The 15,601-nt window shown below is 37.9% G+C and overlaps 1 protein-coding gene across 4 annotated transcripts; it reads right to left on the bottom strand.

Annotated features, from left to right (window-relative positions):
• Positions 1-3,022: 3,022 nt before the first annotated feature.
• On the bottom strand, positions 3,023-14,791 carry LOC141429510 (cytochrome b5-like). Of its 4 annotated transcripts, none has more exons than XM_074089840.1 (6): positions 10,002-10,174; positions 8,712-8,747; positions 5,876-5,953; positions 5,333-5,428; positions 4,631-4,657; positions 3,023-3,697 (listed from the first exon to the last, which is right to left on the bottom strand). In XM_074089840.1, exons 1-6 carry the CDS (start codon positions 10,025-10,027, stop codon positions 3,616-3,618), a joined length of 345 nt encoding a protein of 114 aa, XP_073945941.1. In that variant the 5' UTR covers positions 10,028-10,174; the 3' UTR covers positions 3,023-3,615. The 4 variants fall into 4 exon arrangements, with proteins under 4 accessions (XP_073945941.1, XP_073945940.1, XP_073945944.1 ...); XM_074089839.1 differs by having other exon boundaries at positions 9,994-10,173; XM_074089843.1 differs by lacking the exon at positions 8,712-8,747 and having other exon boundaries at positions 9,994-10,173.
• Positions 14,792-15,601: the final 810 nt, after the last annotated feature.

The raw sequence follows: 15,601 nt of genomic DNA, 5'->3' as shown, positions 1-15,601 counted from the left end.
TTCAGCATGCGGCAAATGAGGTCACTACAGCTGTGCAGGTTTGGACGAGAAAGATGCAGATACCGTGTTCACTTGTGAACATTGTGAACAGTAAATGGTCGTTTGCTGCGTGCCCCATCTTGCCCCCCTATTGATACCCCATCTTACCCACGGGGGTACCCCATCTTACCCTAGGGGTGGGGCATGATGGGGATGGGGGTGTCTTTCTACTTTTTGATTTTTCTTAATTTTATTATATTGATTAGACTGCCAAATACATGTTAACAATGAAGACTGATTATCAAAGAAGATAATATAAATAAAACAAATTAATAAAACTCATTATGGTCAATTTTATTTACTATCAAACCTTAAGGACCCCGTCTTACCCCACTCTCCCCTAGTGACGTTTTGCAAACGGGACTTTTTAGAGACACATTATGCGAGCTAACCCTTCCCTAAAATTGTTTTGCTCAATATGTTAAACGTAAGCAACTTTTTCTGATACAACTAATATCAAGTGTTAGGAAATAACATTTTAACATAGGAAAATGTATATGTAAAATTCTTCTTTGCTTTGTTAGGAATGTCATGCTCAGTGAAATGACGTATTTAACAGCTAATAACAGACATATAATGACAGTTTTAAAGGATAACAGCTCGGACAGGTCATCGCAAAAACAGATATGGAAATATAACAAGATCCAATAGAGTCGTAATCGTAATACCTAGGTTAGATTATTATTATCTATCTTTGATTTTTAATTCCATTGCAGAAGGATTGATTTTGAACAGGTTCACAGTGTAGAATATTTACTTATTCAAAGTTTCCGACGCAGATAAGGTAAGTTAGTAATATATTTTTGAGTTGTTCGGAAAGATACTTATTTTTGCACTTCACTGTACCTATAGATGACCGTGGCGTGTGAGGCATTCCACTGGCTGTCACGACTGGTTGACTCTGGCGGTGAAGAGGTCAAATAATACTGTATACGACTCAATCTTGTTCCATTACCATGTTGCGATCGTTTTGCGATGAACTGTCCGACCTATGTTAATGATTCACAGTTAATTACATTATGAGTAGACATATTTGACACGGGATGTAAATAAGCCATGTGGTAGAGCAAGAGGAACGATCGCTCTAGGCGACTTTCCAGTTTTCAGTGCAAAATAAAATTTTGATTGCGCCTTTTGAGACGACGCGGAAACGATGTAGACAATCTCGCTCTATCTTGATCAAGGGCCGGCGCAGCATTATGCAGTCTTCCCGTAATCAAATCGTGATGCATGTATGGCAACACAGCCTAACACAGGATTGCTTAGCTTACAATATGGCTAACACATGCCAGTTATAGTTTGTAGCACCAGTGCCATTCGCCCGCTGGAAGATAATTAGTGATTAAACGAACTTGCCTGTAAGTGAAGTTCTATTATAATTTTATGAAACTTCGTCCGAAAGATTAGAACCTGAAAAGCTGTAATTATATTCATACTTAGTCCGAGATAACAATGTAGTTTCGTCCTTTCCTGCTATTTGAACGCGACGTTAAAAGACAGCACCGTTTTTGCGCTCATCGCACTTGACACGAAAAAATTTTTAAGCTAATTACTTAATTATTCTGGTAGTAAGAAGATTGAGGAAGGATCATACTTCTAAAGATAATAATGCCAAAAACACCGAGAAAGAATTTGGATAGTAAGATCCAAGAACTGGAGAAGAGATTAGAAAAATATAAGAACCGGGTAATGGCGGCGCCGCCGCAACCGCAACCCCAGTGTTTTAGAGGTGAGTGTTTTCACAATAAACAGTGCTTATCCAAATAAATTTAGACCTTTTTTGGATATATTTTCTAATCTTATATTTTTTTTTCTCGAAAGTTTAATATTACATACTACGTAACCTCTCCTTTTATTGGCATTATCGTGTGACGGTTTTGCGCTCTATCCGTAGGATGGAGATGGGTCGAATCTTTACAAAATTGACAAAACTACTTAGCATTATCATCGTGTGACAATTTTGCGCTCTATCCGTGGGATGGAGATGGGTCAAATCTTAACATGTTGTCAAAAGCCTAACCTAACTTTATTCCAAAACTTCTTATCAGTCTAATAATATTTCAGCTCAGACACCAGAGCTGGAGATTATAGAAACAGACCCAGAGGCCCCAGAGCTAGAGGCTGACCCAGAGGCCACAGAGCTAGAGGCTGACCCAGAAACCATGGACTCAGAGCCAGAAGCAATTAATGGTGATGAAAACGACTCGATCCCGAGATGTTACTAGCTCTGGGAGAGCCAACCAGTGGGGAGAGATTATATGGTGAAAAGGTAAATGAACAAATTTATATGACAATCAAGAATATCTTAATAGAGGGCCTCCCCAAACAAAATAAAGAAAAGATTATGGAATCTTAACTGGTCCCAAGCAATTGCAAATTGCTGGATGCCCCGAAATTGAATCTTCAACTTCTGGGAATTCTGAATAACCCATCTAAAACAAGGGATAAATTATTACAAGAGAGGCAGCAAGAGATGGGCTTAGCCCTCGCTAATATCTGGCAAGTTATACAACAATTATCGAGAAAGGACTTCGATAAGATGAATATTGTCAAGAAACTCAGCGACACGTCTCGAGTACTGAGTAACTTGCACTTTCAATATACTGAAATTCGGAGAAGACTGATAAGCCCTTATTTGGACAAGAATTTAACCGAGAGTTTAAAAGAAAACAAGAGAGACGAATACGCAAACCTTGACGATTCACTCAAGTCATTTTCAGCAATCAAAAGAGCATCTAGTGTTCTTAAACCCAAGGGAAACATGCAAGCCAAGCCTTTGCAGTCAAAAAACTTTCAAGCTCCTCCACGCCGTCCGATCCCAAACCAGGCCCATCCTCCAAGAGGATCCTTCCGGGGAGGAACCCAGCATCGCTATCAACCCCGTCACCCCTACAAGCCTCAAGAGAACAGACGGACGGATCAATGCCAAATGTGAAAAATACATATAATCATGGCATAAAGACCCTGATGCGCTGTCAATGCGTTCACAATTCCCTGGTCAAACCTTTACTTCTTCGCATTTCCGCCCTTAAAACTCAAGGAAAATAGTTTCCGATAAAGCCAGGGGAGTTATGGTTGTGCCAAATTGGCAAACACAACCATGCTGAGTGGTGTCACTTGCGTGTAACTACATAATATAATTACAGTTTTTCAGGTTCTAATCTCGAAGGACAAAGTGCGAAGTAAAATCTATTATTTGGACTAAATCAACGACCTCCATACATACAAATGCATCCAAAATATCTGCAGCTCATTAAAGGTATAGGTTGGTCCGTAACAAATAAGTCTAAGCTCATATGAATGAATAGCATATACTGAGCCTTAAGTATAAGTTTTGCCATTTGCCATAACTGTTTAGAACGGTTTGTTACTGATACAGGTCGCTAAGCTGCCAAATGTACATTGAGACGTTAACGAAACATTATTTTCTGAATGGGTAATGTTTAATTCCTACACTGGAACGGCTTTATTTTACACACATTGTGATAAAAAGTACTAGTTCTAACTATTATGGCTATGCTTAAAGCTAGCCCTTATCGACTAGGCTTGGCCCCTCATCTGCTCCTGTTCGCTGCTTTAGGCTGCTAGCTTCTTCTTGATCACAACCCCAATGACAATCGCTCCGAGTAACGCCAGGATGTACCACTTCAAGTTTGAACTGTTGGAAGAAAAATAGTTTATTTTATTATTCTGTTGATATAATAAATGAATGACGCAAGAAACTATGTAACTTAACACGGTTTATATAACTCTTAGGGGCTGTTTCACCACATTGATAAACGTCACGTGCAGCGTCTCTGTTCATTCGAACAAAACAAACACAGACGGCGTTATAGATATCTGTCACATAAAATTTATTAATGAGAAGTGTAGCAGACTCTAAGGCTAATTGGGTTGATCAGACTTAGATCTAACTTATACCTACAGTAAATGTGGAATAATTAAGTCTATATCCATCTACACTTCATGTATATCTATATTAATATTGTAAACTTTGTTTGTAACCCCGACTGCATTAAAAAAAACTTTGAAATTAAAAATTAAAAGGAAAAACAAAGTAATCTTCTAGAACTAAGTAATATGTTCAACAATCGGGGCCACCTCAAAAATTCCCACTAGGTCCCTAATGGGTCCCGACTGTTGAAGTTTATGTGAGTTCTAGACTTGTTTTTCCTTTCTAGATTTTATTTAAAGTTTTTTAAAGCAGTCGAGTTTCTTTATACTTATTTTATTTCATACTTTTTTGATGTTACTGTGAAAATAAACTAAAATAAATACAATATCAAGTACAATACAAAAATTGACACAATAAGGATATCAAATGAAAGCTAACAATCAATAAATGTTAGCTTTCATTTAATACCCAAATTTATACAATTGATAATCCTCCTTCAAGCAGTTGGGTAAAAAGGGGTAATGTGGTAATGTCTACAAATACTGAACCGACTTGAAGATTCTATTAATACTTAATAAAAACTACACTATTTCAGACTAACACAAGCTACTTTTTATCTCGAGAAAGAGAAAACATTCCGCGGGACGCTAAAGTACTTGCGGCAACAAGCTAGTAAAAAAAAAGGTATTTTAATACCCTCCATCGCAGGGGCGTTTTCGAGGCCTTGAGAAAAAAAGAATTAAATTAGAGTCATGAAAATAATATTACAATTATAATATGTAGAGCATGTGGCACGAGAAAGTGCTCAAGCGCAAATTAGAGACATAATAAAGTAGGTATAGTGAGGGACTAAAGGGTACAAGCCGCGATTGACGTGCACTATACTTAATACTGCAGTGCCGAGGCACATCGAGTAGCTCTAAAATTTAACTAGCGTCTCTGACTATTGTAGGAAATATCAGACAGATTTCATTGTAGACCTAAGTACACGAATGTGTAATAACCACAAACAAACAACATAGCTGTTTAGCCCTTCTTAATCGGTTATAGAGTTTTCAGTTTCTAGTAGAACTGCAGGGCTACTACGAAACTCGAAGTTCGTGTCGTGCGGTCCCTCTGTCACTTATATTATTTAATACGAGAGCGAGAGGGACGGTACGATACGAACTTCGAGTTTCGTAGTAGCCCTGCTGATACGTAGTTGCTGAATTATTCCATCAAACTGTCGATTTCAGAGGCTTCCTTCAATTAAGAATAATAATTTAGATGCTGTTAAGTTCGGGCAAACCGGAATCGGGTCCGATCCGAAAATTGCACAGTTTAAGATGCCAAATTGCTTATTCAAACAATGCTAGTGTTGGTTCAAATGTTGCTAATAAAAAATAAAAACAATCTAACCGCTTCTCCACAGGTAGAGGAACGACAATGCTTTCTAAGTGGCTGGACGGTTTCGGGTCAATGCGGACTCTTGTCTTAGATGATTTTTGTTGAGGCCTGTTACGTAAAGTTTGTTAGATAAAGGCATTAACCCATTCCGTGGATCCCCAGATTACGTACGTACTACGTACTTTGCCGCGATGCCGACGCTTCTGGAGACAGACGCCCATCGGTGTCTGCGGCATATTAGGGTCCGCCAAGACACCGCTGGGCATCAATAGCACTGAATGGGGGTTGACTCACTTTGTATTTTCAGGATTTGGCTAATAATGATATAATTACCTTCCGCTGAATTTGGGTAAATAGCGAAACCTAATGTTAATGTGCGACAGGCAACAGGTAAGTTTTCTTTGATTACACGAAGATAAAAAAACAACATAAGTAAGTACCTATTGGTTTCTGTTATCATACTTATCATAAACGTAGTAATTATGTAGAAACTTATAAATTTCAATAGGTCATTTGTTAAGTAATGGTTTTGGAACGATAACAATGTATTAGGACCTTTCGGGACTGCCGTCAAACGTACGCCAGGTCTTGTTCTCTTTGGTGGCCGGAAGACCAACTGGGAGGCGCTGACAGCTGTTGTATAAATAAAAACAAATCTTATTGCAAGTAAACAGCGCAGAGCCGGTACCATGCTTAAAGCAACACAAAGTAGGGGATAGATGGGTCGAAAGATAGTCTCGTTCTAACCTAAGGCCATATTGCCTAACGCTTCCGACACTCCCGATCAGTGGCGGATTAGCCACGTAGCAACAGTAGCAAATGCTACGGGCCCCGCGCGTCTAGGGGTCCCGCGGACCAATGCTTTTCGATCGTAAAATTGAAAATTTTGATAGAAGCATTTTTTTAATTCAATGTGTAAGTACAATACTGCCACCACGAAACCAACACGAAACCGCCGTCAAAGAAAGAGATGGTATAAAAATTATCGACTATAATATTTTACTTATACTATAAACTAGAAGCAAATCAAGGGCCCCATGATAAAATTTGCTACAGGGCCCGCGCTGACCTAATCCGGCTCTGTTCCCGATCACAATCAAATGACAGATTTCGCATACTAAAACTGTCATTTCATTGCGATTGCGAGCGTCAGAAACGTTAGACAAAACGACCTCTGAGACCTTATTGTCTAACACGCTTGGAATCATAATCTTTATCGCCACTTCTTTCTGTCATAAGTGATAAGACGATGGTAGAAAGAGATGGTGAATGCGATGGCGAACGTCAGCGCGTTGGACAATACGGTCTCTGATCAAGGTTAAGAGCTTTAAGCATGATAAACCAGAATTGAATTAAATAATTAAAGTTAAATAGTTTTGGGAATGGATCTGAACTTGAATTAGGGTAATCTAGTTTCCTTCTTAAGGGCGTCGTACGTGCTTATTACGCGGCCAGAATGACTCCTAAGCTCACGATGACTTCGTCCACAGTCCCATTTCGTCACCTTCTTAAATCGTCCACAGTGCCATGTCGTCAGCCTACAATTCCTAAATCTTCACCTTCCCAACTCATCCACTTTCTGATATAGTACATATCCAATTTTGTCTACATTCCTATTTCGACCACAGTGCCAACTCGTCCACTTTCTTTTCTAGACCACAGTACTACTTGGTCAGCAGTGCCAACTGATACACGATTACCACCGTTGTCTCACAGAGATGGTCAATTTAAGCGTTTAAACAGCAAAAATATCCCGAGAGTAATTTGCAAAAAAAGCCGGTCGTTTTCAATAGTAGATTATTGTCGTGGCCTGGAAAGTAGGCAATTGCTGGCTGAGTATGAGTATTAACGGACGAGCTTGCGAGTCCGTTTAACTAATACGAAGCCAGCAATTGCTATTCAGCCGAGACTAATATAAAGCTTTTCTCAAAAATGGTGAATATTCTGAAATAGAACAAACTTTTTTCATAATATATTTATAAACTTTAATTTTATTCCAATATTTTTCTTATGCTTTACCGCCTTTTTTCATTAAAAATAAACTGCAGGTGTAATTTTTTCCACCGAAAACACCACAAGCTATTTCAGACCCAATGAAAAAGTCCGGAATTCCAACAAAATATCTGATACCGGCCATTAGACTTGGCTGTATACGACTTGTGCCACATTTCCATGGCCTTTTTAACTTTAAAAAAAAGTGACTGATTGCAGGCGCGCTAATTCATTATTGTCGAGCTAGCACGCCTGAATCTTTTTAACTTTTTAATTTTTCGCTGACCATAAATATGCACTTCACCTTCTGAATGTAAAGAATAATGTCAACTTTTACGGGACATTTTTGAGAAATAATCATTTATACAAGCATTTATATTAGTCTGGATAAATGAACGATGCAATAATGTTGACGAGTTGGCACACTGTGGTCTTAATTGGAATGTTGACACGTTGGCACTGTAGTCGAAATAAGACTGTTGACGAGTTGGTACTGTGGCCCACGTAAGAAAGCGGACAAGATAGAAGTGACGGTAGGAATGTTGGCGAATCAGAACAGTAGACTATATGAGACTGAGGACGATTTAAGAAGGTGAGAAAATGGGACTGGACGAAGTCATCCTGAGCCGGCTAAATGAGACTGAGGACGATTTAAGAAGGTGACGAAATGGGACTGTGGACGAAATCATCCTGAGCCGGCTAAATGAGACTGAGGACGATTTAAGAAGGTGACGAATGGGACTGTGGACGAATCATCCTGAGCCGGCTAAATGAGACTGAGGACGATTTAAGAAGGTGACGAAATGGGCCAACTCCTAAACTATAAATTATTTTGTATCTTGTCTTGATATCGTGGATGGATACAATATCTAGGATATAGGGCAAGTATTTGTAAATTTTCATTAAATCATTTAACCGCTAGCCTATATGATCAACGGAGCGGTGTAACGGTTAAGTGACTTTAATGAGTAAATAATAAGAAAATTTTATAGTTTACCAGCTACGAGTCTAGACTCGCTAGCGGCCACTTAGGGCGCGTATAGGCACGGCATGGTAATCGTACGTTGTTAAATTAACCCTTAATAAGGCCCCATTTATTGGAGCATACTACCACAAACCACAGAATCAAAAGCAGCTATCGAATACATACTTAACTGACAAAGAATATTTTTAAAGCTAGTCGTATTTTCAATAATTACAATGGAAATTGTGAAGTATATTATGATATTAATAAGGTTCAGTTTCCAACTCAATGCAAGTGGTCGCTAAATCGCCTCTACCTTATTAAGGGTTAAGATCACTCGTGTTCGTGGTCCCAATTATCAACAAAATTTAACCAAACGGTGACAAAGTACAGAGCCATAAAAATAACGTCAAAGAATATATTAAAAATAATAACCTTCCTGAGGTGCATTCGTCGCATTCTTTGCCATTTCTGCGAAAAAAGTTAAGAATTATTAAGGTAATAAGAAAAGGAACCTAACCTAACCGAACTGAAGAGCAAATGAGCAAAACCTGGGGGACTAGAGTAGAGATGTGTTGTTGTTCCAGGGATAAGTGAGGTGTACAGTCGAAGTTCATAAACTTAGAGGAAAAATTAGATCAAAAAAATCTGAACACGCTTCTACGCCGTTAACAATAGAGTCGAACGAACGAAGGGAGCGAAGGGAGGGCACGAAGGGTTCCGTACCATTATCTATACAGCCTGGGCGACGGACGGACAGCGGAGTCTTAGTAATAGGGTCCCGTTTTACCCTTTGCGTACGGAACCCTAAAAATTGCCAGGTACAGTCGAAGTGACCAATACCTTTACACTTTATTACCTTGTCGCTGTCACTTCATTTTTGAACTTTGGTATAAAATTGTCAGAAAGCATGCAGTGACAAGGTATTAAAGTGGTAAGATAATGGACCTTGACTGTACAGTCGTACATACTACGTACATTTTTTGATAGTCTTACTAAAGGATTAATTATATTTTTTAGGAATCCAACCTATCCAGCGGGTGGTAGCATTAGTTATAATGAACACCTCGCCCCGCTCTAGTAGTAACGCCAGGATGTGATTCCCATCCCGTACTCTTTACCCCACGCCACTGTTGTCTGTCTTTAGTTCTTTACCCATGCCATGCCACTGTTGTTTTTAATCCGCAACCACTTGCTTTGCTTGGTTAAGCCAAAGGCGGGTACTCACTAGCGAGCTGTAAATGTAACAGAACATACGTTACGAGGTTCTGTGTGTACGCGTGAAAAGATCACTTACGACAATGAGTACCTTGCAGGCCTACCACGAAACTCGAAACTCGAAGTTCGTGTCGTGCGGTCCCTCTGACACTTATACTGTATAATACGAGAGCGAGAGGGATGGCACGATACGAACTTCGAGTTTCGTAGTAGCCCTGCTGGCTGGCCGTCATCGGCTCGTTGCGGGCACAGCGCGTTCCGCTTGCGAACTACGTATCTATGCACTATGATTTTTAGTAACTGTAAAGTGCGACGGTTACAGTTACAGCTCGCTAATGAGTACCCGGCTTAAGGAACAGATTGTATTTCATCGATATAGCGAAATAACGCCTAAATCGATCAAATATTATGAATTACGCAATGTTTTAATTGGGAACTCCTGATCGCTCTGTCTGTATCAGCTCTAAAAGCATTAAAATAGAAAAGAACAATATTTAACGGAGGTACTGGAGTTTTCTTTGCGTTTGCTGCATTTCTTCCGTCCATGTCAGCTCTTTTGTTTTAAAACCAATCAAAGCACCACACGAATTATTTTTACAATTAATTTAAATAATTTACGCTCATTTTACTAATAATTGATATGAAATGTCAATTAAAAATGACAGTCATAGAGTATTGGAATTTTCTCTATAAGTATATGATAGGTATAGAGAAATTATGTATGACAGTGATTGATTTATTTATTATTTGTTTGTTTTTAAACGTTCTTCTGAGGTTCTTCTAATTCCAAGACGGCCGGCCTAGGAATGCCTAGGATCAAGCTCTTCCAGCCACAAATTTCAGCGCTTAAATGCAAACGCAAACTTCTTAAATAAGGCTATAGACTATAGAATCTATTCAAGACTTAACTATTTATTGTGGGCACGTGAAATCAATTACAGTATTTTATGAACTGGCAGCAACGCTTTATCAATATTATAACATGATTTTTTATCAGTTTTTTTTTATGAGATACTATTTAGATTCTCTTCTTTAACAGCTCCTTGTACGTGTCAGCTATTATGTCATTGACTTATATATCTACCCAAAGAGATTCTACCGATAGACAGACTTTTCATGTCACAATATGTTTCAAATACCGGATTGTCACAAGACGATATAGATTATACACCGCAGAAGTGACACAGCTATTTTACCTACAAAACATAATTATAATGCTCAGATGCAAAATATATTTTTTCGAATAAAAAACGGAAACTTGTAACTGCAATTTTTAAACAATTGAAAGAAAAGATCTTAATAAATAGACAGATAGTGAATGAGGTTTCGAAAAAAGCTGAAACAGTAGAAATGTAATCGAAACCCGTAATTCAGCAGTTCTCAAACCTTTATCGCAATGGAACCTCTTATTGGAAAATTAAAAATTTGCCGGAGCCCTAAAATAGTCAAAACTGGTGTACTAATAATGTTAATGATGCTTGCTAATAAACAACAAAAACATAAGTATATAATATTTATTAGGACTGTTTGATTATTTTATACACTCCTTGGGAGTACGTACGTGGCGGATATTCTCGATCTTTCTCTTTTCTGGATCTGTTCTAGGGGAAGAGCTGGGAGCTAACTCCAAATCACAAAATCAGAAACTTTATCGTACCGTTTCATTGTCACATTAACTATTATTAGCCTGAGCGAGGGTGCACCCTGGGCATCGATCAATGATTTACCTGCCTTTATTTTTATTTATTTTCACCAACACATAGTTACATTATCACTAGAACATCATTGACCGATAGCTGACGCGGGAGAGGAGGATTATAACTCGAGGATAGATATAGTGAAGTGCCCACTATACGCGCCTGATGCCGAGAACGCCAAAATCTGGTGGCAAGGGGTGCGGAAAGCAAATCTGGTGATGGTTTTTGAGAGGCGCGCTGCTAGACGGAACCGGGAGAAATTTTTGATCAAGGGAAAATTTACGAAAAATACATCACTCCCGTCATCACCATCGTGATCTGAACGGCGTCTACTGCTGGACATAGGCCTCCCCCAAAGAACGCCACAATAACCGCATCAGCGCAGCACGCATTTATGGGAATCCTGTGATTTTCACCAAATCATCAGTCTACCTACGTTACGTCTTCACGTCAGGTAGGTAGGTACGTGGCCCCCTCTAAAAACATATTTGGTTCTCGCTCTTCCTCGGTCAAAAGCTTGGTCCGGCGCTGGCATTAGCTTAGGTAGGTATACTAGTAAAGTCATGGGCATAAATATGTATACAGTTTGGACCTTTTCGGAAGACCTTTTTCACAGGCGAGTCTGACGGTGGCGGGGAGCAATTGAAAAGATCGAAACAAGTCGTACCGTTCCATGGCTCCAATTTAGTAATTTTTCAGCTGGTTTAACATCACTGTTGTAACTTGGTCCAACTCACGTTTTAAATAATTAAAATACCTAGTAATCCATACTAATATTATAAACGCGAAAGTGTGTGTGTTTGTATGTTTGTCTGTCTTTCACGTCGAAAGCATATAGTTTTTGGCATAGAGTTAGTTTATGGACCAGAGAGTGACATAGGCTACTTTTTATCCCGGAAAAATGCACCGTTCACGAGGGAACAGCGCGCGATAACCGAATTCCACGCGGGCGAAGCCGCGGGCGATTTGTAGCACGCTCAAATAATGTACGGCCTGATAATCCGTGCTTATAATATTGCTTGACCTATTTTTGGGAAAATACCGACCCTTTTTTCGTGTACACCGAATATTAGTAAATTTTGTAGCAAATAACTTAATTTGGTCCTGGCGCTTCATCGGTCGCTACCGGGGCACGCTCGCTACGCTCGCTCGGCTCGCGCATTGCGGTCACAATTGGACCTAACACAATTCTATGGTCATTCGAATCGATTGGATTCAGATTATCACGTCGTACATTACAGCGCGCGCAATATTTTGTACTCCCTGATAATGCACGAGCACGACCATGATATTGTACGGCATGATAATCGGAAGCAATAATGCTTCGGATTATCACGTCGTACATTATTGCGCGTACATTCAGAATTGTACATTATTGGTTCCCTGAAGGGTCAATTGAGACCATGGGAGGGAAATAAGATAGTTTTATATCAGAAAATAGAATAGACAGAAATAGACAGACGAAGTCCGAATGGCTTATTATGGCGAATGGCGAATGGATTTATCTGGTTTTTGTTCATGAAGTTAAAAGTTACATACCAAGTTACCACTGCAGGCAATGGCTGTGTTGGTGCTTGGTTGTGCTCCTCGGCTGGCAATGTTCCAATCTTGTATTTCTTCATCAGCTCCCTGAAAGATAGAAATTGAAAATGAAAGATCCATTAAAATGACAATATGGAGAAGAAAACTAGAAGCAAAAAATATAAGGTATCTTTAAATATTTCCAGAATATATCTTATTGAAATTGGTATAACGTTATTTCACATAATTATTAATTCGCACAGCACACATAATGTGGATTGGCATAACAATAAGTTGTCTCAAATTTAATTAGCATAACATTACTTTGCATAAGTATTAAACAATATAAGTAAACATAAAATGATTATTATTATTATTATTTTAAATACTTATCTATCTTTATTAAGGAAATGATTATTGTATAAGTGAACTACTATGTAAAAATATCTATCATTGGGCTAATATAAAAAAATACCTAACATCGAAGGCTAAGGCGGGAGCGAAGCGTAGCTCCCGCCTTAGCCTTCTGAACCTAACCTAACTGAGTCGGTTTTGCCCTGTCCAAGCTAATTAACTCACTTGATAAAATTATGTCAATTCATTTTATAACAGTTAAAATTATAGTTAATAATGTTATGCATATTTAATTATGTGTATTCATTTTAATGCTAAATAAGTGTTATGCTTCTTTATAACTATGCAAGTTTGCACAATTATGTTATGCCAAATCTGTTATGCGAATTCATATTAGGACAATTAATGTTATGCGAAATAAGGGGCACCCTATGTTAGGTTAGGTTAGGTCAGTGCGCCTATTTTACATGATAAGCTTTAGGCACTATTCATGTCAGCCTAGCTCCTGGAGGAAGTGTAGCAGACCCTTCAAGTTGCCGATGACTACTTGGAGTGACCCCAAAGGCTTAACTGTAGTGCCCCGTAGTTTGCCACTATCTAGATGTTCATGTAAGAATACATTCATTTAACATTCTTCTCACCTCGCATCTTCGCTGTGTCCAACGTCTTCAAAATCCTGTGAAGCTTCTTTGCCAGCCGAATCAAGTAATGTTTCTTCGCCCCCGGGATGCTGAAAATTTAACACAATCAATTTAAAATTCCTGACCTTATGTAATAATGAGAAAATCATTTTCCATGTACTTTCTCAACCTCATCATTGTATCAAAGAAATCAACACTAAACTCTATCATACTTAAATATAAAGATTTATTGTGGTCAGAAACAAGGTTGATTTAGTACATGGACAATATAAAATGCTGTCAAAGTTATAAGCTGATGATTTGTGACCCATGGTCAAAGATGCAAATGCTGTCATGTAATGTTTTTTTTTTTCTTCTTTCTGCAATGTGGCGATCTGTGAACTCAACACAATAAGCCACTTCTTTGTCTTAAATGTAATGTTAATAAATAAATAAATAAAAATGCTCTCATATATACATATTATCAGGAAAATATGGATTTGAACTTTCTACATAGCTTAGAGGAATAAAGAAGTTAACAGCGAAAGGTAATACAACCAGAAAGTAAATAAAGTTGTTCTATCTGTACATAGCTACCAGTATGTGACTCTAATATTATTTCAAGATATCCTTAATATAATACTGATAGGAGAAAGGCTTGTTTAAATTTTTACAAAAATTGTGCTTAGATCAATTAGCCTTTCTAGAATAAATGCAAAAGTAACAACTCTCTGTCTGTCTGTTAGCTTATAATTTGAGATCCTGAAAAGAACATAGCATAGTTTTATTCCGGAAAATAAAAACTATGATAATGTTCTCGCAATGCGTAATAGTGCGCTAGTAATTAATAAATTAAAATTTTATTATAAGATGTTTATTATTTAATTTATTTACCTCATCTAAGAAATTCGTGACATCGTAGACATCATTGTGAATTATCATCCAAACGCTATCCTTGTGATTGTGCTTTTTAACTTCTGCGGTAGTAATTATTCTGCTCATTGTCACGTTTGGTCACGTTTTAATAACACTGATAAAAAATAAGTTATTTTCATTCACAACTTTCTGTAAATTCTCATCACACTGTGTATGGGACACTCACACTCACTCACTCACTTGCTGTCAATGTCAGTCAATAAAATAATTTGCAAAACGGTAACTCAACGTTTTGATTGTGCAATAGATAACTGATTGTAGTTCAAGGCTACACCGACTTTATCCTATTTATTCATCATTTAGCTTCTTTACACAGCAACTGTTGATCTAATACTAACTATAGGGATAACTGAAATCTTTACTTTTTATATATAGCAGCGTGACTTGCAGGTTTTGTCTGAAACGTAACAAATTATTTATGTAGGTACAATGGTTTCAAAACACGTTCGATCGAATACTGTCATCTATCTGTCAAGTCAAGTCATCAAAGTCAAAAATGTTTGCGACTGCGTTGTGTTGTGTAAATAATTTAATTTTGTTCGAGAAAAAAATACTTATTTTATGATTGGTGCATGACTATTTTTAGAAATCACTGTAATCAGTAATCCTACATGTTTTAACAATCAATTAAATTGAGTAAAGTTTCTGTAAACAAGTGCGTGATATGATAATGATAACAACTATATGGAAATAACCTCAAATGTAATTTAACTTATTATTAGACTTGATGTGCCTTCAATATTTTATGTCATAAATTCCAAAGACTGATATAACAATAATATAAATGGCTGATGAACGAGACTTTAATGACATTTTAGTGGACATTTTTGTCAATGAGGAAACTGAATACAAAAATAGTTTTGAAGAAGGTCTTAGAGCAGGCAAAGAGGCTGGGAACCCTGAAGGTTATCACCTAGGCTACCACAGAGGTGCAGAGTTGGGTAAAGAACTAGGTAAGCTTAAGTGGTGGCATTATCAC

The sequence above is a fragment of the Choristoneura fumiferana genome, chromosome 7, assembly GCF_025370935.1.
Source record: "Choristoneura fumiferana chromosome 7, NRCan_CFum_1, whole genome shotgun sequence".
Taxonomy (NCBI): domain Eukaryota; kingdom Metazoa; phylum Arthropoda; class Insecta; order Lepidoptera; family Tortricidae; genus Choristoneura; species Choristoneura fumiferana.
This window is presented reverse-complemented; position numbering and strand designations above follow the sequence as displayed.